General features: G+C 39.0%; 5 protein-coding genes and 1 gene segment (V, D, J or C); 4 read left to right on the forward strand and 2 right to left on the reverse strand.

Moving 5' to 3' along the window:
• Positions 1–1,823: 1,823 nt before the first annotated feature.
• Positions 1,824–6,167, reverse strand: ccdc137 (coiled-coil domain containing 137). The gene is made up of 6 exons (XM_054608031.1): positions 6,009–6,167; positions 5,039–5,184; positions 4,697–4,922; positions 3,736–3,818; positions 2,476–2,555; positions 1,824–2,377 (listed from the first exon to the last, which is right to left on the reverse strand). Exons 1-6 carry the CDS (start codon positions 6,077–6,079, stop codon positions 2,180–2,182), a joined length of 804 nt encoding a protein of 267 aa, XP_054464006.1. The 5' UTR covers positions 6,080–6,167; the 3' UTR covers positions 1,824–2,179.
• Positions 6,168–8,052: 1,885 nt separating this feature from the next.
• Positions 8,053–8,555, forward strand: LOC129098961 (retinal rod rhodopsin-sensitive cGMP 3',5'-cyclic phosphodiesterase subunit gamma-like). Its single transcript, XM_054608103.1, has 3 exons — positions 8,053–8,198; positions 8,287–8,324; positions 8,425–8,555. Exons 1-3 carry the CDS (start codon positions 8,053–8,055, stop codon positions 8,502–8,504), a joined length of 264 nt encoding a protein of 87 aa, XP_054464078.1. The 3' UTR covers positions 8,505–8,555.
• A 1,234-nt stretch (positions 8,556–9,789) lies between these two features.
• LOC129098323 (tetraspanin-10) lies at positions 9,790–11,013 on the reverse strand. The gene is made up of 3 exons (XM_054607317.1): positions 10,924–11,013; positions 10,190–10,782; positions 9,790–10,096 (listed from the first exon to the last, which is right to left on the reverse strand). Exons 1-3 carry the CDS (start codon positions 11,011–11,013, stop codon positions 9,790–9,792), a joined length of 990 nt encoding a protein of 329 aa, XP_054463292.1.
• Positions 11,014–13,723: 2,710 nt separating this feature from the next.
• On the forward strand, positions 13,724–16,071 carry si:dkey-282h22.5 (uncharacterized protein LOC107988040 homolog). Of its 2 annotated transcripts, none has more exons than XM_054608233.1 (4): positions 13,724–13,803; positions 14,342–14,444; positions 14,597–14,726; positions 15,468–16,071. In XM_054608233.1, the coding sequence occupies exons 2-4, from the start codon at positions 14,354–14,356 to the stop codon at positions 15,745–15,747; spliced, it is 501 nt and encodes a 166-aa protein (XP_054464208.1). In that variant the 5' UTR covers positions 13,724–13,803; positions 14,342–14,353; the 3' UTR covers positions 15,748–16,071. The 2 variants fall into 2 exon arrangements, with proteins under 2 accessions (XP_054464208.1, XP_054464209.1); XM_054608234.1 differs by having other exon boundaries at positions 14,600–14,726.
• A 1,285-nt stretch (positions 16,072–17,356) lies between these two features.
• Positions 17,357–18,682, forward strand: LOC129097883 (immunoglobulin lambda variable 3-21-like). The segment is given in 2 exon segments: positions 17,357–17,523; positions 17,616–18,682. Coding segments are annotated over 2 exon segments (378 nt in total).
• Positions 17,678–22,606, forward strand: LOC129097881 (immunoglobulin lambda-1 light chain-like). 4 transcript variants are annotated; one of them, XM_054606775.1, is made up of 4 exons: positions 17,678–17,760; positions 18,876–19,195; positions 21,091–21,124; positions 22,075–22,606. In XM_054606775.1, exons 1-4 carry the CDS (start codon positions 17,721–17,723, stop codon positions 22,401–22,403), a joined length of 723 nt encoding a protein of 240 aa, XP_054462750.1. In that variant the 5' UTR covers positions 17,678–17,720; the 3' UTR covers positions 22,404–22,606. The 4 variants fall into 4 exon arrangements, with proteins under 4 accessions (XP_054462750.1, XP_054462751.1, XP_054462749.1 ...); XM_054606776.1 differs by lacking the exon at positions 17,678–17,760 and adding an exon at positions 17,919–17,937; XM_054606774.1 differs by lacking the exon at positions 17,678–17,760 and adding an exon at positions 18,687–18,783.
• Positions 22,607–22,790: the final 184 nt, after the last annotated feature.

The following is a 22,790-nucleotide window of genomic DNA, read 5'->3' on the forward strand; positions in this document are numbered from 1 at the left end:
GAATCTTATAAAAAGTGCATTGTCTGACAGCAGAACCAGTGAAAAAGCCTCCTCTGCATACATGTTACATAGGAAGCTGCGTGGGCTGCAAATAAGCACACTGTGAGCACCATCACAGCGTTATTGCGAAGGGACACATTAGCACGGACAACTGCTTTGACTTACGACCAGTTCTTCCTTGTCTCTACGGGGGAGAGGAACAATTATTCACATGTAATTTGCCTCACGCACGCTCACACGCGTACCCACTTTAGGAGCTTCGCAGTGAGCTGTGGCTGCCTAGCAGCGGGCTGAGTACGCTCTCCCCCAATTACTCCCACCGTCCTGTGCAGTCAGCAGCCACGAGTACTTGCTCTGAAAGGAAATTGCTCACAAACTGGAAGTCAGGCCAATCAGCGATATACAACAGAGCACAGATGTTGAGATTTTACTCTGTAATGCCTTATGCTAGAAACCTTGGATGCCATGCTCGAAGATATAACAATGGATGCAAATAGCTGCAAACCCACCCCCCAAAAAAGCAGCTCAGTCTTGTCAAACACCCTCATGGTAAAAACGTATCCAAATGTAAACAAAACAGCCTTCAGACATTCTATGGAATGTATTTTTTTTAGCATTTCCAACGACATCTTACCTGTCTAACGACACTGACCGGGGTAACTATAGCAATGGTAAACTCTACAGGCTGTCCCAGTGGAGCCTTAGCTGGATATTACCCATGAATCTCACTAACAGGTTACTGGTAAGGTGTCACTCAGCAGAGGAGGGTAAATAAACGCATACATTAAACCTCGACAAGGTCTTTATTTAAAGATTATTAGATGTTAACTCCTGATCAGTGACTTTAGCTGAATGAAAAAAACAGCATCTTTCTCTGACAGTCTGCAACTGTAAACCCCTTGATAATACTGATAGCCGTCTTGTGCACATGGACACTGGGGGTAAATGACCAATGGCTGTTGAGCTCACCTCAAGGGAGTCAGCACTACCAATCACAAGCAGATGTCCCCACTTAATGCATTTCCTTGTCACTGTGACAACCCTCAGTGGACAAACACGGACAAAAAAAAAAGGGAAAAAAAGCTGATCAAACAGAAATGACTGTGAACGCATAGACCAGACAACAGGGACCCAGTATAAATAGGTTAATCCATCTGGTGATATTATTCAGTAGATCAATATTGCAACCAAAGAAAAATATCAGCGTAATGTTTGCTTTTAGAAAATAGAGGCTGCTTTGAAAGATATCTGAATTTGCACAGTTTGTCCCAGAGAATAATGGTCAAACAAAGGCCTCGTTCATGAGGTTAAACCTTTTCACGGATTACAAATGTAAATAGCTGTGCCAGGCTCTAATAAGTGCTCCACATTTAAAAAAAAAAAAAAAAAAAAAAAAAAAAGGCTGGTGTGATTTAATATTCCCAGGATTCAGGTTCCAAGGGAGGTACAAAGGGAGACAAGGTTTTAAAGTATTATAAGTCTGCAGCCATAAATTCACATTTCTATTAAGGTGTAATGTACGATCAAAATTACATTTTCACTTTAAAAAAGGTCTGCATATTCTGTCAGCTCTCCATACGAACAACATGAAACCAGCTTTCTACAGGCAGACTGCCCTCTAGTGGGACCACAGAAAACAATTGAAGGTTTATGATTTGCCTTGACATGGCCTTTTTTGAATTTATTGCGTGCCATCATATCATATTTTATCATTGTGGCTACCTAAAGATGCAAATACAAAAAACAGTGTGAAATCAACTGAACACTTGCAAGTGAACATCTGACACAATTACAAAAAGGTGAGAACTCAACAAAGTCACCTGTCTGGATGTATTTATTTATTTGAGGGGTGATCAGGCTGTCTTTCTTATAAAGACATTTAAACAGGCATTAACAATTTGATTGTCCTGTTCTGTCTTGAGCTCAACATGCAACACTGGAAGTTGCAGGTGAATGTCGATCACTGCTTACCTCATACTGTGGGCAGCGGAGGCAAAGCCTTTTGATGTTGGCTTCTTTCCCTGACAGCTACATCGTGGTGAGCTCCCCCCCACTGGCAGTTCCAAAGTTACATAACACAAACAGTCCGTTGATGGTTATCTCACGATCTGTTTCAGTTTCTGAGCTTCAGTGCTGACTGAAGACGGGGACTTTTTTTTTATTTCTTTGACATGAAACATCACTTGGGGTTCCGGAGTTTCTCCAGATTGGCCGCCCTGTCCTTGTGCTGCTGCTGCTTCTGTTTCTTAAGAAGACGGTAAGCCTCCACTACTCGCTGCCTCTCCTCCTCCATGATTCTCTGTCTGGCCATGGAGGGCTTGGTTGTGGAGACTGCCGTTTGGCCTAGGAGAGAGTTGAGAAGCAGCCCCTTTGTTCCCTTTTGGATGATGTTGGAAGAGGAGAAAAACAATACAGTTGAAATCGTATTCAAGTATGAAGATCACCTTAATGACATTTGATAACTTAGCAGGTTACCTTAGATTTGACCGGAGCTTTCTTGGGCTTGGCACTAAAAGTTGGCGGGGCCATTGAAACTTCACCAAAGGGAACAGTATCTACAAAACAAACAAATCAGTCAATCGTATCAGTATGCAAACACATTTTAAATCTTATTCTGCTTTGACAATAGTAGCCATTTCTCTTATACAGTATATAATGTTTCTATAGAAAATTATTTTGAAGTGATTAAAGCAGCAATTATGGATGTTTTGGCTATTTTAGAAGAGGTTAAAGAAGGTGTAAACACAAAACTAACATCGCCATATTTTGTTTTTATGGCCTTTCTACAAATACAATAGACACAAAGCTACATTAGCTTTCATTTCGAGCTCACCTCACCTAATTCACTCTCCTTGTAGCTCTGCTATCTAGGTGCTAGTTTTAACTCTGCTGTTTGGCGCTGTGCAGTGTGTAGGAAGCATACAGTGGGTTTTGAAGATTGGTTTGAGCAGAATCGTGGGCGCGAAAACTGAAACAATAACTGCAGTGTTGGGTGATAATTGTTTGTAGGTTGCTCACTGTCAATAACTCCCTCACATACATGAAGTCATATGATCAATCATTTATATTAAAAAAATACTGCATCTTTAAATAAACTTGTCCCAGAAATGATCAGCTAGTTATTTCTCAGTTTGATTTTGGGAACACAAAAAATAAACAAGAACCTCTAGTTGCCGCGATCAGTTAGTTTGTATGTGTTATTGTGTGACTCTGGTTAGCTTGAATTCCCCAAAAACCACACAGTAATATTAACAAACTAATCGATCAAGGCAGCAGTAGAACATGGTTCTGCAAGGTAAAATTATTATTTTTCATTGTTGTCTGGTAAATTTGGATTAGTTCCACGTCGGATTCATAGACTGCATAGCTGTCTCACGGCAAGTTAATCCTCCAATAAATATTTGTTAATATAGCGCAGGCTGATAGTAATATTGATTTTTCTTTGTGTATGCCTTTGGTTTTCTGTGCAAGAACTTGTGTCTGATCTGCAAATGGGGGGTCGTGCCTACCGCTGTCCACTGCAGGTAATACACTCATTATGGATAAGTACCTCAAACTAAACTACTTCAAAAGACCTGAACTATCCCTCTAAGAATATATCCTTCTGCCCCTGCAGGAAGGCTTGGGGATAATATACTTTTCTGATAAATTTGAAGAATATAAAGCCGGATGGTCCCTTCGATATACAGGAAACACCTGATTCCTCACATCCATTCCATTGGAAATGTTCCTTACCTATAAACATCTCTTTCTCGATCTGGGCAACTTGTCTGTCCAACTTTTTCTGGTGTAGCTTTTGTAATCTGACTTTATCATGCCTGTAGCAAAGAGAGAAAAGATCGCATAAAATGTATCAGCCAGGAATGATAATCACATTTACATGTCTGTGTTTTACTGTGGTCCATTTCTTGTTATTTACTTTTAGCATTGTTTAACTTGATTTTTAACAATATTATGTGTTAATAATGGTTAATGTAGTTTTTTTTTTCTGTCTGTAAATATTATATTTAGTTATTTGTCTGTTTTTACTTATTTATAACTTGAATGTTGGGCACTTTAACTCTTTTTAACAAATTTGTGCGGGACTAATAAAGGATTATCTTATCTTCTTATCAGTACCAGTCAAAAGTTTGGACACACCTTCTCATTCAACTACTTTGAAGAATCTAAAATATAAAACATATTCTGGTTTGTTGAGCATTTGTTTGTTTACCACATAATTCCATATGTGTTCCTTCATAGTTTGGATGTCTTCAATATTAATCTATAATGTAGAAAAGAATAAAAATAAAAATAAAGAAAAACCATTGAATGAGAAGGTGTGTCCAAACTTTTGACTGGTACAGTATGTAAAGTACTTTCTTTTTTTTTTTAACTTTCAATAACAAAAATGTAGTTTTGTTTTTTTATTCACCTACACATTTCGAATTTAAATAATATATATTTTTTCAATTTAAACTAAGACTGTCACCAAAGCTGATAATCCACAAGAGATTACATTTATATGTCTCATTGTCCCAGTTGGGCATTTTCATTGCATTTGTAACAGGCACATGGAACATTTATCACAAATGAACAAATAACCTACACATACATAGCATGCAATCAAAAGCCTAAGCAGGCCTTTTACATCCCATATAAGCAAAAATACATATCATCAGTGGACTTTGCTGATTTCAAGTTAAGGTGTACTCACTCCTTCTTTTTCTCAGACTTGCCCTTGTCAGGGGGATTCTCTTGTTGGTCTGCATCCAGCTCAGGCTTTCTGTCTACTTGGTTCTTGGTGAGGAAGAGGACGTGTTTTGTCTCGTTCTCCATGCGCTGCAGATACGCTTTTACACTTTCTGCCTTTCCCCTCTTGAAATGTGGGACAGGTATATCTCCACTCTGCGAATCCTCTGGTTGACCTTTTGGGGAGATGGCTAAAGAGACAGAAACAAGTTACTCACTAATTATAAACAACCCCATGGCACGACTGACTAAAAAAAGTACAAGTGTGCATTACGTAGTGTCGTGTTAAAGAAGCTTTTTTGCTCACCCTCCTTTAGCTTTTTGGACTTCGAGGATCCAGTTTTCATCTTCTCTTTGTTTTTCATGATCTCACGGAGCCTAAAAGGGATGTGTTCCAGGTGATCTGGTTTGGCTTTCTTGGGTTTACCATCTCTCTGTTTGAGCTTCTTATCACTGTGAAGAAACAATCCCAATCAGGTTTATTGACCAGTACGTTTTCACATACAAGGAATGAGCTTTGGTGTGTTTGGTGCACAACATAAACATAGTTAGAAAAAAGTAAGTATTGAAAAAAAAACAAGAATCAAAGATAGTGAAGAAAAATACAATAAACATTGAAAAAAAACAAAAAAAAACATGTACAGTATATCTGTATTCAAAATGGTGCTAGTTATTATTTTTTAAGTGTCTAATGAATGCACAGTTTCACAGTACAAAGTATACATATAATACAGTGTATTAGTTACATAATACATATAACTAATACAGTATAATTTATAATACATATAACTAGTACAGTATAATATATAATACATATAACTAGTACAGTATAATATATAATACATATAACTAATACAGTATAATATATAATACATATAACTAATACAGTATAATATATAATACATATAACTAGTACAGTATAATATATAATACATATAACTAATACAGTATAATATATAATACAGTATAATATATAATACATATAACTAGTACAGTATAATATATAATACATATAACTAGTACACTAATATTAGTTATATAATACATATAACTAATACAGTCCAGATAGTATTCAACAGTAATGAAAACGTGTAATAACAGTGAGCCTTTGAAAACCAGACATAGTGCAGGAACGTGTCCTCACTTAGCGTTAACTTCAAGATTTATGTTGACAAGTTGAATCTCATCTCGATAGCTAGGCTAACGTGGGAGCTAATACCTGCTAACGCTAGCTTTAGCTGGTTGAGCTAGCTAGCAGTGTTTCTGTAACACGTTACCTTGAATGTAGACCGGACTTGTCCGCTTGTATTACTGGTTCGTTACTTTGGTTTTTCTTATTCTTCCCCATTGTCACTGCCCTTTATTTCTTTAAAGAAAAACAAAAACACATGTGGAGCAGCGTGTATAACCTTTGACCTACACAACCCAACCTCAAGCGACAGTGGGAGAGAGGAAGTTAAGAGCTCTCACTCTGTGTCTTTTTCCGGGTACCGGGGTCGTTTCCACCTCTCCTCGTGGGGCGAACCATCGAGTTCATGTAAATAGACGATCTTTGCATGTCATCCCGATTGGTTAGAATAATTGCTGGTGCTTCTGTCTGCCACCACTAGATGACACCGTTACTCCAGTTTGTCAACACAATACTACAGTGAGACAGAAGTTTTCAATGTTGTGAAATAGAAGTGTCATACAATGGAAATACAAAGGTAAAGTATTAGGCACCCACATTTTACTTAAATACACTACTTAGCAAATGTGATTAGCATTTTTAAATATTATTTTGACCATTATACATAGTGAATCTTTTAAAATTATTTAAAAACAGATCAACCAACAATTAACATAATCAGTAGATGCAACCCTACAATCAGCTGTCGGCACCATAGTTAGTTGTAGTTTATTAAGCATCCCCCTGATCATGTTTCAGACATGTGGCATCCAGTCTGCAATTCATGATTCTGGCTGCATAAGCAATTATTATCATCAAAAAAAACTCACCTTCACTGGACATAAAGTATATTGGTTCAAAAGTCATCCACGTTTGTTGATTGTGTGCATATTATCAGGGTCAGTTTGTGAGTCTACGAGAGAGGTGTGTCCCTGCACGTGTCACATGTGCATGTGAATTAATGGAATAGATTATAGAGCGAATCTGTAGTAAGCCATCAGATGAATGGACCTGGTGTGTTTATGTGTGGGAGGTGTGTGTGTGTGTTTGGGTTTACCAGTGAGACATAATGCAACTCAATCTTAGAGACTGCTGATTAAAGGAGAATGCTTTCGCTGCTGGTGCTATATGTTCTCAGCTGCATTATATTGCAGGTGGAGGGGAGATGTAAACTGAGAATAATCCCACAGTATATTTGCAAATGGCTCCTGATAAAAACATCTGTATTTGTCTCCTATTGTCATGTGTCTGTCCAGGTCAGCCTCAGCAGCAGGGACATCCACTAAACTGCCTGTCAGCCAATCCCCTAATGCAAGTACCTCTCGTATACAACATGAATGACTCATGTGTGTGCACAGGTGATGAGGGCCCGGCATTTTACTGGTTGGTAGTATCATAATCTTCTCACAGTCTGAGGTGTATAAGAGGGCTTCACCAAAAACAACTCATCATGCAACAACAGCCCTGCATCTCTAAGACACTACCAACGGAGATGCACAACAACGAAAAGACGTGAGTATGATAGAAATTATTTAGACAATTATTTAGAGCTGCTGAAGGATTTTGAAGCACATTTGCTTTTTTAGCACATTCTCAAATGATCATGTGCAATATTAGATTTGTTATAATATGTATAACAATTTTCCTCATATTATATTTTTACATTTTCTGTACTTAAAAAAATTGGATATTAATTTATAGGTTTAAAAAAAAAAGATTCACACGAAATGAAATGTTGGAGATTGGAAAACATATATTTGTCCAAGAAGAGACAAACTGTATTTTTTTCAATGTTAACAGTGATTAATTCCCAGCAATATCTGGAGCATCACATAAGATATTTTTTCTCTCCTTGGAATAACATTGCAGTTTTGTAAAGTTACCTTACAAAACTTATTTTATGGGCAGACAATCTGAGTAATGAATGAGCTTTTGTCAGGTTAGGACCACAGGCAAATTCAGCATGTCATAACAGTAATCTGATTATGAAGCTGCTGTGTAGCTTAAATGCATTGTGGAGGGCTCATCAGTAATGTGAGCTGGGATTACAGGAGCCTTAATTGCCTGTACACAAGTCTGTATGACGATAAACAAAAAATCGTAACATGTTCCTGCTTTACTTCACTTTAAATAACAGCTCAAAAAACAAAAGTATGAATTTGGATGTGGCCAAACCTGAAGCGAAGACTGGCAGCAAAGCTCCCCTCAGAGTCACCGGCCCTGCTTCTGGCCCAGCCAAGTTTAAACAGAGGAACAGCCGCCAGTTCAAGAGCAAGCCTCCCAAGAGGGGCGTCATCGGGTAGGCCTACATGTTCATGAGCATCATCTAGAACATTTGTTTTTTTTTATAAATTTCTCTGCAATAAAAACGATTTTCTCTCTCCTAGTTTTGGAGAGGAGATCCCGGGAATGGAAGGGCTTCGCACCGCTAAGCAGGAGCACCTCAGTCCCTGTCGGTCACTGCACCACGAAACAACATTTCCACTGTTTTTTTTTATCTGACTTTCTATTTGTTCTTGCTTTTTCAGACATCACCGTAATCTGCCCATGGGAAGCTTACAGCCATCTAGAGCTACATGAACTAGCTCAGTATGGTATCATCTGAGTCTCTCGGCTGAGAAATTATTTTTATATCTTCCAAAGGGAACCGATGTGGCAAGTTCAGTAACTGTTGTATGAATTACCAACCCAATCTTGATCACCAATATTTTTAAACCACAAATGGAAGAAGTAATGTGTAAAAGGATGTCTGCATATTGTGGATGCTGTCCTTTGCCTAAGTTGTTTTGTATTGTACATTAAATATATTTTCATAAGACTCTTAAGCTGCCATTTTGATGTCTGTTGCTGAATGTGTCCTTGCAGTGGGAGCTTTAACAGGAAATGAGGTAACCGCTTCAAAGATGGAGTTTCTGCATAATTGTTCGGCATCATGTTTAATCAAACTCAGAATAGAGCTTGAGTTATGAAACATTTCTAAATTGTTCTTTCTTTTACTGCTTACCACACTTGGCGTGTTATTAAGTCTTGCCACTCTGCTTGAAACGTGACTTAACATTACATGCTTTATTTGTCCCTTTAAGAAAAAGTAGCATATGTGAACCACAATATAGTCAGAACAGTAAAGTAATTCAGGGTCAATTGAATCTCCTTCTGTTCCCATGAATTTAGCACTCCATATCCTGTGCAATATCCTGTGCTAGGCCTTCAAGGAATAGTTTGACATTTTGGAATACGCGTCTTTGCTTCCTCGCCAAGAGTTAGATGAGAAGAATGATACCACTCTCATGTCTATGTGGAAAATATGAAGCTGCAGTTAGCAGCCAGTTAGCTTAACACAAAGAAACAACAGGTAAACAGCTAGTTTTGTCCAAATCTCTAAAAGTAAAGATGACAAATAAACATGTTATATTTAGTTTGTTTCAAAAATAAAGAGTAAAAAAGGTCAGGTCAAGGTTTTATGGGCGTTATGCGTTTTAAGGGACTATTTCTTGGCCATATGTAGTGACTGGTTGCCTGGCAACCACACTGTAGATTTAGAGTTTCTGCAGGTCTTCTTTTGCTTTGAAACATCAAATATCTTGATATAAAATCTTTCTTAATCAAATCATTAATTGACCAGCCAAATATTGCATTTACACACTTGGACATTTTATGTTGAAATTTGCTTCCTTAAAAACAAGATTTTTGTTCTTATGATTTAGGGGATACAGCAAGTTTACTACAAATGTGAGACAAGGTGGAGATCCAAAAGCCGTTAGCAATTATTAAATATCAGAACACAATATAATCATATGGGGTCATCTTAAAGAACCTCCTTAGCTTGTTGCCCTCGCCACCTGGCCCCGGAAAAGCGGAAGATGATTGATGGATATATTCATCATCCCATGTTATGTGTAAAATTTATGCCAATGGATGCTCTCCAACAGTCGTGTGGTGATAAACAGAGTCAGAATCTGGACCCCCAGTATGACTACTCCAACTGTCCCAATCAGGCCCTCGTGCTGCTGGATCCAGCGAGAGATTTCCCCCAGACAGCCGCCCAGGAAGATCACACTCTGAGCACTAAACTCGTCCAGCAGCTGGGCTCCCAAACCACACTGAGAGTTCCACACTGTGCCGTTCTCCAGAGGATCCACGCAGCAGGTCGCGGGGACGCCACATGCCAGCACTCCTGGAGCTGAGCAGTTGTAATATCTGAGGGGAAGGAAATGATATCCAATAACTTTAAAAGCATTCATGATGAACTTTTTTATATAAATACATCCAAGTTAGTCACCCGCTACTCACATGTTGAGCTCCCAGTCGCGGTAGTTATCTGCCCCACAGCACTGCAGATTGGACTGAATCTCGTCTGTTATGAACCTCAGATCCAGGTCGTCCTGGTAACGCACCATAGCAGCTAAAATCCCTGACCGCAGGTAGCTTCCGACCTGATCTTGTAGACTGTAGGCCACAATGGCAATCAGCACCTGGGCTGTGATGAGGACCAGCACAGCAGCAGAGAACAGCTTCAGTAAAGTGCAGTTCTCTCTTAAGGCGCCCACACAGCCTGACAGGCAGAGCAAGGTCAGCACAAAGCCCAGAGTCAAAAATATCAGCATCGGGTCGGTGCCGATGCTGCCGATCTTCTCCTGAGCAAACGACTGTTTGCTGATGAGGCCCCACATCCCCAGAAAGAGGACCACCAGGCCCAGAACTGTGAACACCAGATTGGTTATGATCAGGAAATATTTTAGGAAATAGTCCATAAAAGAATTTCTGTAGTACGGTTGGATGCCTGCGAATACAGGGCTGTTGTCTGGTCCATTGTTTGGCCCTGCTTGGTCATATTCAGGGGTGACATTGCCAAGCTCCTCAGCATCCCCTTTAGCAGAGCTTGCCTTTGGACACACAGGAATGCAACTAAATACCACAGTTTTGAGAACTAATGCCACCTCATGCACTTAAATACACAGATTGCTACTCAATATTCAGAAAGAAACTTATCGTCACAAAGTTATAGTTCAAAAGTGACCCCTTACCTTTGGTATGAGCGGGCTGGACTCATCCTGCGCGGTGTCCCTCCTCGACCACGGCAAAAGAATCCTTTTTATCATATCACTTCTCCTCATGTTGTAGTCGATTCTCCCTGTGCTAGGAGCTGGTCGGAATGACTCAAGCTTTAGTGCAGCATGGGGGGAGCATTGAATACAATGTGAACAGAGGAGCATGTGAGCCGAGGTGGAAAAACCATGCAGTGTTTAGCCTCTGGCTGCGGCGAGCTGTGGGATTTCTTCATCATGTGAGAGTCACAGTGAGGGGATTAGACAGTTATCAAAGCATTTGTCAGATACTCACACACACACAAGAGTGGGACTCTTGTGTGCAGAATGAGTAACTTCTGATTTGAAGTTTACTCACAAACCACTAAGATGTCAAGTTGCAATTGGAAAATAAAGATCATAGCTTAAGAGAAAATGGGATGTGTTAGTGCCTCTCTGGCCATAACTGAAAAATAATGAAATGAACAACAACAACAAAAAATCAACGTAATAAGGAAAAACTTGTAATTAAATATATGCATATTGATAGACAATATTCAGTTTATTCGGGGTAGCAGATGTGAAGGTGTCTCAGATAGCAGCTGATTATGAGTTAAATCAAACAGAGAACGTGAAAATTGTTACACAAGTTACACATTTATATGATGCATGCTTGTAACAATTAGCAATGAGTGATTTTTTGTAGAAATATGGTATAACACTTAGTTTTTTTATGCTAAACGCACTAACTTACCACACACAAATAAACAGAGTTGACAACACCTGAACTGAATAATTGCATAATCTGTCTGTCTACTTCCATAAACACTGACAGTCATGCGACTCAGTAAGAGCCATGAGGAAACCAAGGTGCACCTTCTGTTAGGCTTGTTAGAACATACGAGCCGATATATTTCAGTTTAACTACTCTCTGATAAAGTCATTATGAAGTAATGTGCTCCTGTGAGTTATAACAAGCAGCGTTTGGGAAAACCAAAGTGACAGCAAGTTGAAAAACAGAAAGAGAGAGGCCTGGTTATCTCACTCTCTGGCGCTGCAGGTCAGCTGCTGTCATTCTTTCCTCTGGCTGAGCTGGACTGAGCTGCAGCGAGCTGGAAGGAAGTCGGTCTGCACACTGAGCCCGACGCTGACTGGTGGTGGAGTCCAGATGTCCCAAGAATGATGAGAGTGGACATTAGTGCTGCTTTAAATCTGTTTCCATATTAATGTGGATCAACCGAAAAACAAACTAACCAACAAACTATCTATGATAGATAGATAGATAGATAGATAGATAGATAGATAGATAGATAGATAGATAGATAGATAGATAGATAGATAGATAGATAGATAGATAGATAGATAGATAGATAGATAGATAGATAGATAGATAGATAGCATCTATGGTTAATATTTACACACCAACTAGCTTACTGTGACTGGTTGCTGACTGAATAAATTATCACCAAATGTCTGATTTTTTGATTAACAAATCCCTCAAATCCTGCTGTTTCCTTGTTTTTAAATCTTTCCGGGTGAATTGATTTATGGAGCATTTAGTTGGTTGAATTGATCCAACTCGTTCTGCATATTGTCAACACTGAAGATGTATGGTATACCTATGATATTAATCCTTCTTACAGCTTACAGTACAGTTAGTTGCCTCATGGGTTAAAAGTTGGTGCAGATGGCAGGGACCATCGCCCAGTCAGATTCCTTCTCACATCATGTCATATATCAATGCTGACTGCAGACATCAGCAGCAGGATGCAGCATTAACAGCCTTTCAAATGGAATAGCTCTGAGCTGGAACTGCTTGTGACAAAAGGTATTTCATATCAGAGCTGTCAAGTTAAAGCACTCCTTTTGCCCGGTAATTAAAAAAAAGAAGGAAAACGTGCTTTGGTGATGGATATCTTTCTGCTTATTTGAGTCCAGCTGCATTTTCCTGCCCAGAACTGTCTAGATTATTGATCTGTCCTGCATCAGCACTCAGATTATTTCCACATAAATCATTTGGACCCATCAGGGGTGGATTAGTGTCAAATTGGTGAGCTAAATCACAGATAGGGGAGTCTGCAGTTTAGCGGTGAGGGAATCTATAGGGGACTGTATATCACGCAAAAGCTGTTTATTTCTTATTTTGGCTATTAATTAAAATGATAAACACCAAACACTTCTTTTCGTATTCATCAAGTGTGTGTGTGTGTGTGTGTGTGTGTGTGTGTGTGTGTGTGTGTGTGTGTGTGTGTGTGTGTGTGTGTGTGTGTGTGTGTGTCGCCGCGTTTTGATCATCCCTGACAGTTAAAGGGACCTTTGCTGGCTGGATCTGTCGTTTAGCAGATGTTGAGCAGATTGTATTACAGTAGGCAGTAAGAATGCTAAACTGGAGCCATCCTGCTACATCAAACACCTCTTCTGGATTAGAGCCAATAGGGAGCGCAGCTGCCCCCACTCACAGCAGCTAAAAGACATGTGTGGGATAAATGGAGGATTATCGGGACCTCCCATTCATGGGGTTATTTATCAATGTAGAAGATGCACAGGTCTGCAAGTCACATCGGAGACTGAAATGGAAAGCATGTGTGTGTGTGCATGTGTTTGGGGAGCTTTGACTTGAAATATTGTGTGTGTGGCAGCAACTGTGTGTGTGTGTGTGTGAGTGTGCATGCATGTTAAAGGAACAGAGTGCGTCTTCACTGCATCACTGAAGTGGGTGGGAGCAGGTGGGGGAACGGCTTCGGGAGATGAGAGAGGCAGTTATAAGAGATTGCTGACCAGGTCATGTTTTTCTCAGTGTGTCATTGTTGAAGGATCGTACCACAGAGTGTGTTCTGCTGCTGTGACCTGGAAAGACCCCCGGCACTACTTCACAGAAAGGTATAGTAAAACCCAAAGAACAGTAGATCTAAGTGAAGGTAGAATCGAGTAAAATACATCTAGGGACTATATACAAAACAAAAGATTAATTATATGCAGTTCAGTGCAGTTATATGCAGTTCAAATTCTAACTTGGTCACCAGGTGTTTTCTTTTAGTGAAAGTGTCTTAAGCTTGCGTGCTTACTTTCAAAATGTTCAAGTTTTCCTGTCAAGTTCTCACATTTTTTACTGAAGTAAAAGTAGAAAATACCACAATCTAATGTGGTAGTCATGACACTACTCAAAATATCAAATGTAAAAGTACTCCATTCGCAGAAAAGCATTTAATGTTAAAGTTCTTCCCTTTGTAACCAATTTTAAATGCTTTGATTTCTCCAATGTGACGAGTAACTATAAGTGTCAGATAAATATTTCCAATTTGTAAATAAGTAAATTGTACTTAAGTACTTGAGCAAAGGTATTTAGTTCCTTTCCACCACTGCTTTCCTGTACACTTGTTTCTCAGCAGCACCCATTTCATATTTCTGTTTTTGTTAGGTGAGGAAGACGATGATGAAGGGGATTGTGGTCCTGCTCTGCATGGTCGTAACATGTGTATCTCAGAAAGGGAACCAGGGAAGCTCACGTTGGGACCCTAAAGGTCAGGAACGATGTGCTGTCGTTCTCGATGTTCCACAATCTGTAAATGTTTAGCAAAAGGTTTCGTTTTTTAAGAAGCATTAGAATGAAGATTTTGTTTGGAGATCAGGGTAAATATTTGGCTTTACTCCTACTATAAATGTCTGTCTTCAGCAGAACACACCGACGGACAGACTTGTTCCAACCTGACCCAGGTACTGGACAACTGGAAATATGCCATTCTAACCCAAGTGAAGGACCTGCTGATCAATGACCATGCTTCTGTTCTTCCAGAATACAACAGGTGGGCCACACTGGATTCTGAATGTAAAATGAAGTGATTGTAGATGCAGCAGCAAGGACAAGAAGACAAAAAAAAGTCCAAATGTTGAGTAAGAGCGAGAATAACAACAGTCAGTGACGTCAGTGAGCATTTTATTGTTCCTTGCACTCGTGTAAAATTAGGAATTATGTAACTTTGCTCTGCACATGACCACGGACCTGTTGGAGCCAGTAACTTGATCCATTAATGGTCTGGTCCACACAAGGCCGACTTTAAATGACCTCACTACGGAAACTGTGCCAACAGAAAAAGAAAAAATGTTTCAGCCAGTGTTTCTGGCAGATGTTAGTAAAGTCATTGACCCTTTCCTTTGGAGATTAGTCTCTGGACCGGGATACCCACAGCTAGTTAATAAGCATTACTGTGTAACCATTTCAGGGGCTTTGCAGGCTCACTGCAGGTGCCCTCTCTTAAACTTGTGCAAAAAATCTTTTTTTTGGAATGGACTTCCGTTATTTCTGTCTGTTTTCCTGATGTTTCCTGCAGATGATGGGGCTGTTACTGCTTAACAGAATGTCGTGACTTTCATGTTCATGTTGCCAATTTTCTCCTCTTGGTTATGTTTTGTGTATAAACAGTGTTCCTATTACCAATGTGAGCTTATGGAAAACACTGCGCTACACTAAGCTCTTTGACTACTCATTCAAATAATTAAATAATTGACTCATTTGTACTTTCCCAAATGTCACTGCATGAGTTCAGGATCCAGCCTCTGTCAGATGCCCTTGGAGACCTCTACAGGCAGTTTAACTCTCTAAAAGACGAGCTGGGGAAGCTCACCTCAAAGCTTGACGGCGTGGAGGGTTTTGTGGACGACCTCAAGGAAGGCAGGTTCGCTCTGCCTCAGCGGCCCGTACAGAGGCTTCCCCCAACCATCGGTCTGAGGGCTCCACTGCGAGCTCAGATGAGGGCTCCTGACAGGGGGACTATCAAGGGGCCAACACTGATGAGAGCCAGGAGGAGAGGGCCTCAGAGACCTTAGACCAATCAGTGCTGATGTGTCAACCAAGAGTTAATATGTTTATATATTTTCAGATGATTAGTTTGTATAGTTTTTTGGGGAGGAATGTAATGTGAGAATAGGTCACATCCATGATGAGTGTCCTCATGATGCATGGTGTAGAAAAGATGATTTTTAAATCTCAAAGAAATGTATTAATCCTTGCCTCTCTGTAAAAAGCTGCTTTTAACCACAAGGTGGCAGCTTAAATCAATTTATCTCCTCTGTCATCCTGCTGCTCTCTGTGTATTGATAGCTGGACATTAAGTATCATGATGGCTGAAATGGTAGTCTAAAGTTGTGATTATATATATATATATATATATATATATATATATATATATATATATATATATATACACACACACAATTATGAGCATTTTTGGTATTTGAGTTATTTACCCAACTGATTATTAAAAACATTAGTTTCAACCTTATCATCATATTTGCTACATTGTAAATGGACTACATTTAGCATTTTCAATGAAATATACTTTTTCATTTTATATTCTTTTATAATGCATCTATAACAAGCTGTTCATGAAAGTAACTATATCTGTATCCTGTTTAGCCTGTTACAGTAAAAATAATAAAAGTATAATACAATTTCAAAGTGGAACAAAACATTAGCAAGATTTAAGAAAGCCTGTTAAATCATGATGGATTTTGGAGAGCAAAAACAATTCACCCCTCACACCTGTTCCTCTTCACCATGACAAAAAAAATAATGGAATAACAGTTTTGAAAACATTGTATCAACATTGGACTCCAAGTTATCATAATATATGCAACATTTCCAGGTAATCTATTATTTGGGACAGTCGCAAGATTCAATCAATACAATACTCCTATAATGTTATTATAGGAGGTAAACAGCCATTGTGATAGGTTGATATTGAAAGCAAGAGTGTTATTTTTTTTGTTCATCATGGAGGTGAACACTGAAGTGACAAAGTACCAAATGCATGACAATGCTGGTGACATATCTGTTATTACACTTGATTCGTATTTAAACATTTTTTTTTAACTTGCAATAGTCTCTAAATGCAAAAGTCAGGATGTTAGATTAAATATATAAAATGAGCAAATGAAACTGAGTTTTCATCCTCCATCAGTGAAGCATCACCTCTCTACTCCTCACTTCCTTCCCAGGATGCACCTGCAGGCCTCCTCTTATTATTTATAGCTCCATGTAAATGAAGAGGTCAAGTGTCAGCTCTCTGTGAAAAGAGAGGGAACTGTCTCTGACTGGAAACACACTGATGTTTTAATAATAAATGTATAATAAATCACAAACAGTTAACCTCTTACTTTTGCGAAATAACATTCATGTGTGCAGAACCAACAATTATATCTTGCTGAAAAAATCTGTTTCCACAAAAAACGTGTTAATGATTCAAAATAATACAACTTTCATCATTGAATGCCATCCATTAGAAATTGAAAATTAAAAAAAAGTTCATTCTCCAGGGTAATAGTGCAATGCAATAGTGGATGAATTAAAGACATTTCCTTCCACAGAAGATAAAAGACCAACAAATGTGAGAATAAAATGCAGATTTAAGCAAAGCACCTCTTCCTGTCAGTCACTCTCAGTTTCAGTGTTGTATTAAATTGCTCCTCCTGCGCCTCCTCTCCTCATCCTCCAAACCCTCTAATCTGTCAGCAGTAAGCTCACTTTCCAAGTCACAAGGCCGTTCTCTGCCAACACTGACAACATGCTGGGGACCCTCTGCACTCTCATCACTGCTCTAACATGTGAGGAGGATGACTTACTGCAGCTTTGACCTCATGTTGGATTCATCAGTCTGTGTGTTTCTCTTGACTCCATGTCCTCTTGTTGTTTCCAGGTGTGAGTGGTGTGACGGTGGTGACACAGAAACCTCCAGTTGTGACGGTGATGAAAGGAGAGACAGCCACCATGGACTGTAACCTGGGGACTGTTACTAACACTTATGCTCACTGGTATAAACAGATTCCTGGAGGAGTTCCTCAGTATGTATTACGTTTTCATCACGGCTCAAGCTCTCCAGGCTATGGCTCTGGTTTCTCCTCTCCAAAATTCACATCTACTCATCAGTCAACGTCAGATTATCGTTTGATCATAAACACCATCGAGGAGGGAGACTCAGCAGTCTATCACTGTGAAACATGGGACACCTCTGTGAATGAGTGGGTATCACAGTGATTTACACTGTGACAAAAACCTCTTCACTAAATACTTCTGCTTTTTGAGACTCTGACACATCTTGACTGGGAGAGAAGCCATCAGTCAGTGCTTTCTGTAACTTCCCCTCATATGTATTGAACATACATTTTCAAACTTACTGGCTGTCTATTATACATGCACACTATTCACACAAGTAAAGACTAGTCATGATCTCATACACTGTTGAAAAAAACATTGTTTAAGTAAATATTAATATGTCTTGCTACTCATCACACTCAATTAAAATTATAGAAAGTTTGCAATAGCTTCTTATTTGATTATCTAAATTAAATGATCCTTCTGGAGATAAATCCTCTGGTGCAGATGTATATCTTTGAACTTAGACTTGCACTAAACAGTAATCCAACTGCAACATTTCCACTTTCTTAATAGGACCAAAGTTCATCTGATGGCAGAAGATGCCAGATCACTTCATCATATTCATGTTACTACTTTCAAATGAAACAAAAAAGAAAAAACTAAACTTGTTGCACGCCCAGAATTATTAATATTGATGTAAAGGACATCAGCAGGCCTACAAAGACAACTTGAACAACAAAGTGGAACAAACTGCTTGTGGATATGATGCAAAAATACATTCCGGTAAATTCTATAAATGAATGAATGAACAAAAACAGTGTTGAGTTTAAGCCCCTCCTCTTCCCCTTCTCCTCTCCTCAGTGTCTTTATAAGCTTCTGTGTCTCCTCTCCAATAAAACCCTGTTAACTTCTCAGCTGGACAGTAACATTTACACCAAACACTGACAACATGCTGGGGACCCTCTGCACTCTCATCACTGCTCTAACATGTGAGGAGGATGACTTACTGCAGCTTTGACCTCATGTTGGATTCATCAGTCTGTGTGTTTCTCTTGACTCCATGTCCTCTTGTTGTTTCCAGGTGTGAGTGGTGTGACGGTGGTGACACAGAAGCCTCCAGTTGTGACGGTGAGGAAAGGAGAGACAGCCACCATGGACTGTGAGGTTTTCACAGATGATGGGTCTCGCTGGTATAAACAGAGTCCTGGAGAAAATATTCGGTTTGTTCTGAGGAACCATTACAGCTACTCCTCTCCAACCTACGGCTCTGGTTTCTCCGCTCCCAAATTCACTTCTAGTCATCTGTCAGGGACAAAGTATCGTTTGACTATCAGCAGTGTGGAGGAGGGAGACTCAGCAGTCTATCACTGTGAAACATGGGACGACTCTGCAAAGGAGCATGTACCACAGTGAATGATACTGTGACAAAAACCTCCTCACTAAAACAGTTTTAATTTTTTAGAGACTGGTATATATTACTGAGAGAAAAGCTATCATGGGAAATGATGCCTCTGACATCTTCCCATGCACATGTAAACTTCTTAATTTGAAATATCTCACAGTGTTTGTTGGTCATGTTAAGGCTGAAGCCACCACTGAGGTAAAGACTCTAAAGCACAAATCAAGACCAAGACAGTAAAAGAAACACTGATTTTTACCGGCAGAGGTTTGGTAAATAGATAGGAAGTCTGAATAGAGTCAAAAAATTGTTAACCAAGATCACAGGGAGGAATTGCTGGAACACTAGACATAGAGGTACTAAGATAAACTGGCACAGACAAAGAGGAGCACACAAACTAAATACACTGTGGAGGAGGAGGGGTTATGGGAACAGGTGAGGCTGATCAGGACAGGGAAAGGTAATCACACTGCAGGAAAACACACAAGGGGGGGACGTGAAGAGGTGAGTGAAAAAATAGAACAGGAAACCCCAAAAATGACATAGATGTGAAAACAAGTTAACATAACTTAGGGAACTCTCCAAAAACGTGATCTATTATTTCAGTTATGTGAAGGTTGCTGCAGATGTGTTGGTGGAAATTACCCAACACGGTTTGACATACAGTACAATAAAATAAATATGACAAAAAAGATATCTGATTAAAAACATTAAACACTGTTTATTGTGTATAAAATTATAAAACAACCATATTTTGAGGGGAAAAATATCAAGCCACAAGTTGTTTTTATTAGTTTTAAACAGAAAACATGTCTGATAACACTCCTCCATGTATGCAAGGGAGATCTACAGACTCCCAAAGATAATAATAAGATATTTGTCATTAACAAAATAATTTATCAAACATCATATTATTAGTACAAAATGATCTGGGGATATGACATTAAACCACATACCTGTTTTTCATTTAAAAAACTGTGCTGAGTGTTGAAGCTCCTCCTCCTCCACTTCTCCTCCTCCACTTCTCCTCTCCTCAGTGTCTTTATAAGCTTCAGTGTCTCCTCTCCTCACACTCCAACCCTCCTCACCTCTCAGCTGGACAGTAAGGGACGTTTACACCACACACTGACAACATGCTGGGGATCCTCTGCACTCTCATCACTGCTCTAACATGTAAGATATTCTCCTCATTCCTTTTACATCCCATATTTTCACACAGAAACCTTTCACATTATTTTTCTCTGTGTGTTGACAGATGTTGATGCAGCAAAAGTGGTGACTCAGACGCCTGCTGACCACACAGTCTCTACAGGACAAGAGGTCGTTCTCAACTGCAACATTCAGAGATATGATAGCAATTATGTCAGTTGGTATAAACAGGTTCCTGGTGAAGCTCCTCAGTATGTTCTGAGATTTCACCATTCTGTCGGTTCACCCGACTTTGGATCAGGATTCTCCTCAGACCGGTTCAACTCTAAATCCTCATCAAACATACATTACCAGTTCATCATAAAGCAGGCAGAGGCAGGAGACTCTGCTCAGTATTACTGTCTAACATGGGATGACTCTGCTAAAGAGTACGTATCACAGTGGTTCACACTGTGACAAAAACCTCCATCAGACACTCACTACAGATTGTATTGATTCTGAATAAAATCAGACAATTCAAATCAGAAGAACTGCCACAAAACATTGAAGGATTCTAAATGAATTCCTCTAAAGAGACAAGAGTGTTTTAAACAAGTCCAGCAGTGTTTTGTAATAAAACCAGACTGATGAAGTGAAAGAGATGTTGACAGTGAAAGTTGGTCTACACAGGATGTTTCAGTTCCACTCCCCTCATTAAAGAGAGTCAGGAGGTTTTTGTACGGCCATGTGTACAAACTGAATCACTGTGGTATTCGGACAAGGAACCAAGCTGATTGTGACAAGTAAGTACTTTAAACTAATCATAAAACAGGATAGTTTTTGTTGTTTCTGATTCATATTAAGAGAAATAATGAATGTATATTTTGGTAATTATTTAAAATATTCAACATGTTGTTTGGTGAATTATATATTGACTTTTTAACATCTGCATTGATACCAAGCTCTGAGTTTGAGGTCAAATAAAAGATCTGCAAATGATTGCAATATTTTAAATGTATTTAACAAATACTCAAAAGTTAATTGATGGCTGAGTAACTTGTATCAGTTGCACACTATTTAAGATGTTCTTATTTATTTGAACATTGTAGATCTTTACGTGAAATAATCAGTCAAGATTGTTTTACAGCGTGACATCAACACCAAACTGTTCTTGTAACGTTGATTTACTAATCTTCTAAAGTTTAATGTTAATTAAACTTTACCTGAATATCATTGTGGCTATTTTAAATTAAATTTGATTCTCTCGTGTTACAGACTTTAAAATAATTTTATTATAATTCAAATACCATTTTGTATGACAGAAAGGAAACTTTGTGACAGTTTCCAGCCTCAAAATCAAAGTTTGTAATAGATTGTTAATGATTTCAAAATGGTATTGCCGCTCTGCTCATATCTTAAAGTGATGGTTTCTAAATGTTTCTGTTTTTTAACTGCTTTATTTGTTCAGTTTGACTTTTATCTTGTCAACTAAACTAACAGATTGATTTTAACACAGTTTCCGGCTAAAAAAATTCACCAAACTAATTCAAAGTTTTAAAAAGATTGTTTATGTTTTTAACCAGGCTCATATTTAGGTGATGATTTCTCAATGTTGTTGCCAAATTAAAATGCTTTAATTCTTCAGCTGGTTTGCTATGTTGTCAACACAACTAACAAATCAATCTGTTACTGTCAGGCTTTGTATTAATGGTTTGATTCTAGTTAATTAATGAAAGTCCTCCTTGTATTCCAGGCTCCAGCCTCCCTCCTCCCGTCCTGACTGTCTTCCCTCCGTCCAGAGCTGAGCTCCAGTCCAACAAAGCCTCTCTGGTCTGTCTGTCCAGTCAGTCTGTGCCTTTTGCAGATGTGACCTGGTTTTCTGGAGGGAGTCCAGTGAGCAGTGGGATCTCCACCAGCACCGCTGTTAAACAACCAGACCAGACTTTCCACATCAGCAGCTATCTGGACGTCCAGACGTCAGACTGGAACATGGATAAGGTTTACAAATGTAAAGTGTCTTTGGGCTCCCAGACTTCAGAGAAAAACATCAAGAAGTCCGACTGTCCCGCTGAACAACAGTAGAGGAGCAGAACGATTATTAAACATCTGCTTTCTTTACTCTTTGTGCTGTTAGTTCATCAAAAGCTTCACATGTTAGAAAGTGTGTCTGCATGCTTGTAGTAAATGTTGTGACCGTTAGGTGGAGGTGTTGTATCAGCTTTGCAATGCTGCAAATATCAATAATCATTCAATAAAAAAATAAAGAAAGCTCTGAGAACAGAAAAGTGTTGAATGTATTTTTACTCATGAAAACATCATTTAAAAGGTTGTTTCCTTCACTAGATTGTGTTTCTCTGAATGTTCCCTGATATTTACAGTAAGTCCAGGTAACACAACAGACATATTAATGTTTAATTCTTAGTTAAATATGTTAATGTTAAATTCTGAAAGCTACATTGTTAATTGTAG

Source organism: Anoplopoma fimbria, chromosome 11 (genome assembly GCF_027596085.1).
Source record: "Anoplopoma fimbria isolate UVic2021 breed Golden Eagle Sablefish chromosome 11, Afim_UVic_2022, whole genome shotgun sequence".
NCBI lineage: Eukaryota > Metazoa > Chordata > Actinopteri > Perciformes > Anoplopomatidae > Anoplopoma > Anoplopoma fimbria.

Coding starts and splice junctions, on each gene's coding strand:
- ccdc137 (XM_054608031.1), bottom strand. CDS start 6,079: ATGGGGAAGAATAAGAAAAACCAAAGTAACGAACCAGTAATACAAGCG. Junction 2,556..3,735: donor CGAGAAAGAGATGTTTATAG/GTAAGGAACATT, acceptor TTTGTTTTGTAG/ATACTGTTCCCTTTGGTGAA. Junction 2,378..2,475: donor AAGCTCCGGTCAAATCTAAG/GTAACCTGCTAA, acceptor ATCATCCAAAAG/GGAACAAAGGGGCTGCTTCT.
- LOC129098961 (XM_054608103.1), top strand. CDS start 8,053: ATGAATTTGGATGTGGCCAAACCTGAAGCGAAGACTGGCAGCAAAGCT. Junction 8,199..8,286: donor CCCAAGAGGGGCGTCATCGG/GTAGGCCTACAT, acceptor TCTCTCTCCTAG/TTTTGGAGAGGAGATCCCGG. Junction 8,325..8,424: donor GGGAATGGAAGGGCTTCGCA/CCGCTAAGCAGG, acceptor TTCTTGCTTTTT/CAGACATCACCGTAATCTGC.
- LOC129098323 (XM_054607317.1), bottom strand. CDS start 11,013: ATGAGGAGAAGTGATATGATAAAAAGGATTCTTTTGCCGTGGTCGAGG. Junction 10,783..10,923: donor CCAGCCCGCTCATACCAAAG/GTAAGGGGTCAC, acceptor GTGTGTCCAAAG/GCAAGCTCTGCTAAAGGGGA. Junction 10,097..10,189: donor CGCGACTGGGAGCTCAACAT/GTGAGTAGCGGG, acceptor CCTTCCCCTCAG/ATATTACAACTGCTCAGCTC.
- si:dkey-282h22.5 (XM_054608233.1), top strand. CDS start 14,354: ATGATGAAGGGGATTGTGGTCCTGCTCTGCATGGTCGTAACATGTGTA. Junction 14,445..14,596: donor CTCACGTTGGGACCCTAAAG/GTCAGGAACGAT, acceptor GTCTGTCTTCAG/CAGAACACACCGACGGACAG. Junction 14,727..15,467: donor GTTCTTCCAGAATACAACAG/GTGGGCCACACT, acceptor GCATGAGTTCAG/GATCCAGCCTCTGTCAGATG.
- LOC129097881 (XM_054606773.1), top strand. CDS start 20,327: ATGCTGGGGATCCTCTGCACTCTCATCACTGCTCTAACAT. Junction 20,775..21,090: donor ATGACTCTGCTAAAGAGTAC/GTATCACAGTGG, acceptor TGAATCACTGTG/GTATTCGGACAAGGAACCAA. Junction 21,125..22,074: donor AACCAAGCTGATTGTGACAA/GTAAGTACTTTA, acceptor CTTGTATTCCAG/GCTCCAGCCTCCCTCCTCCC.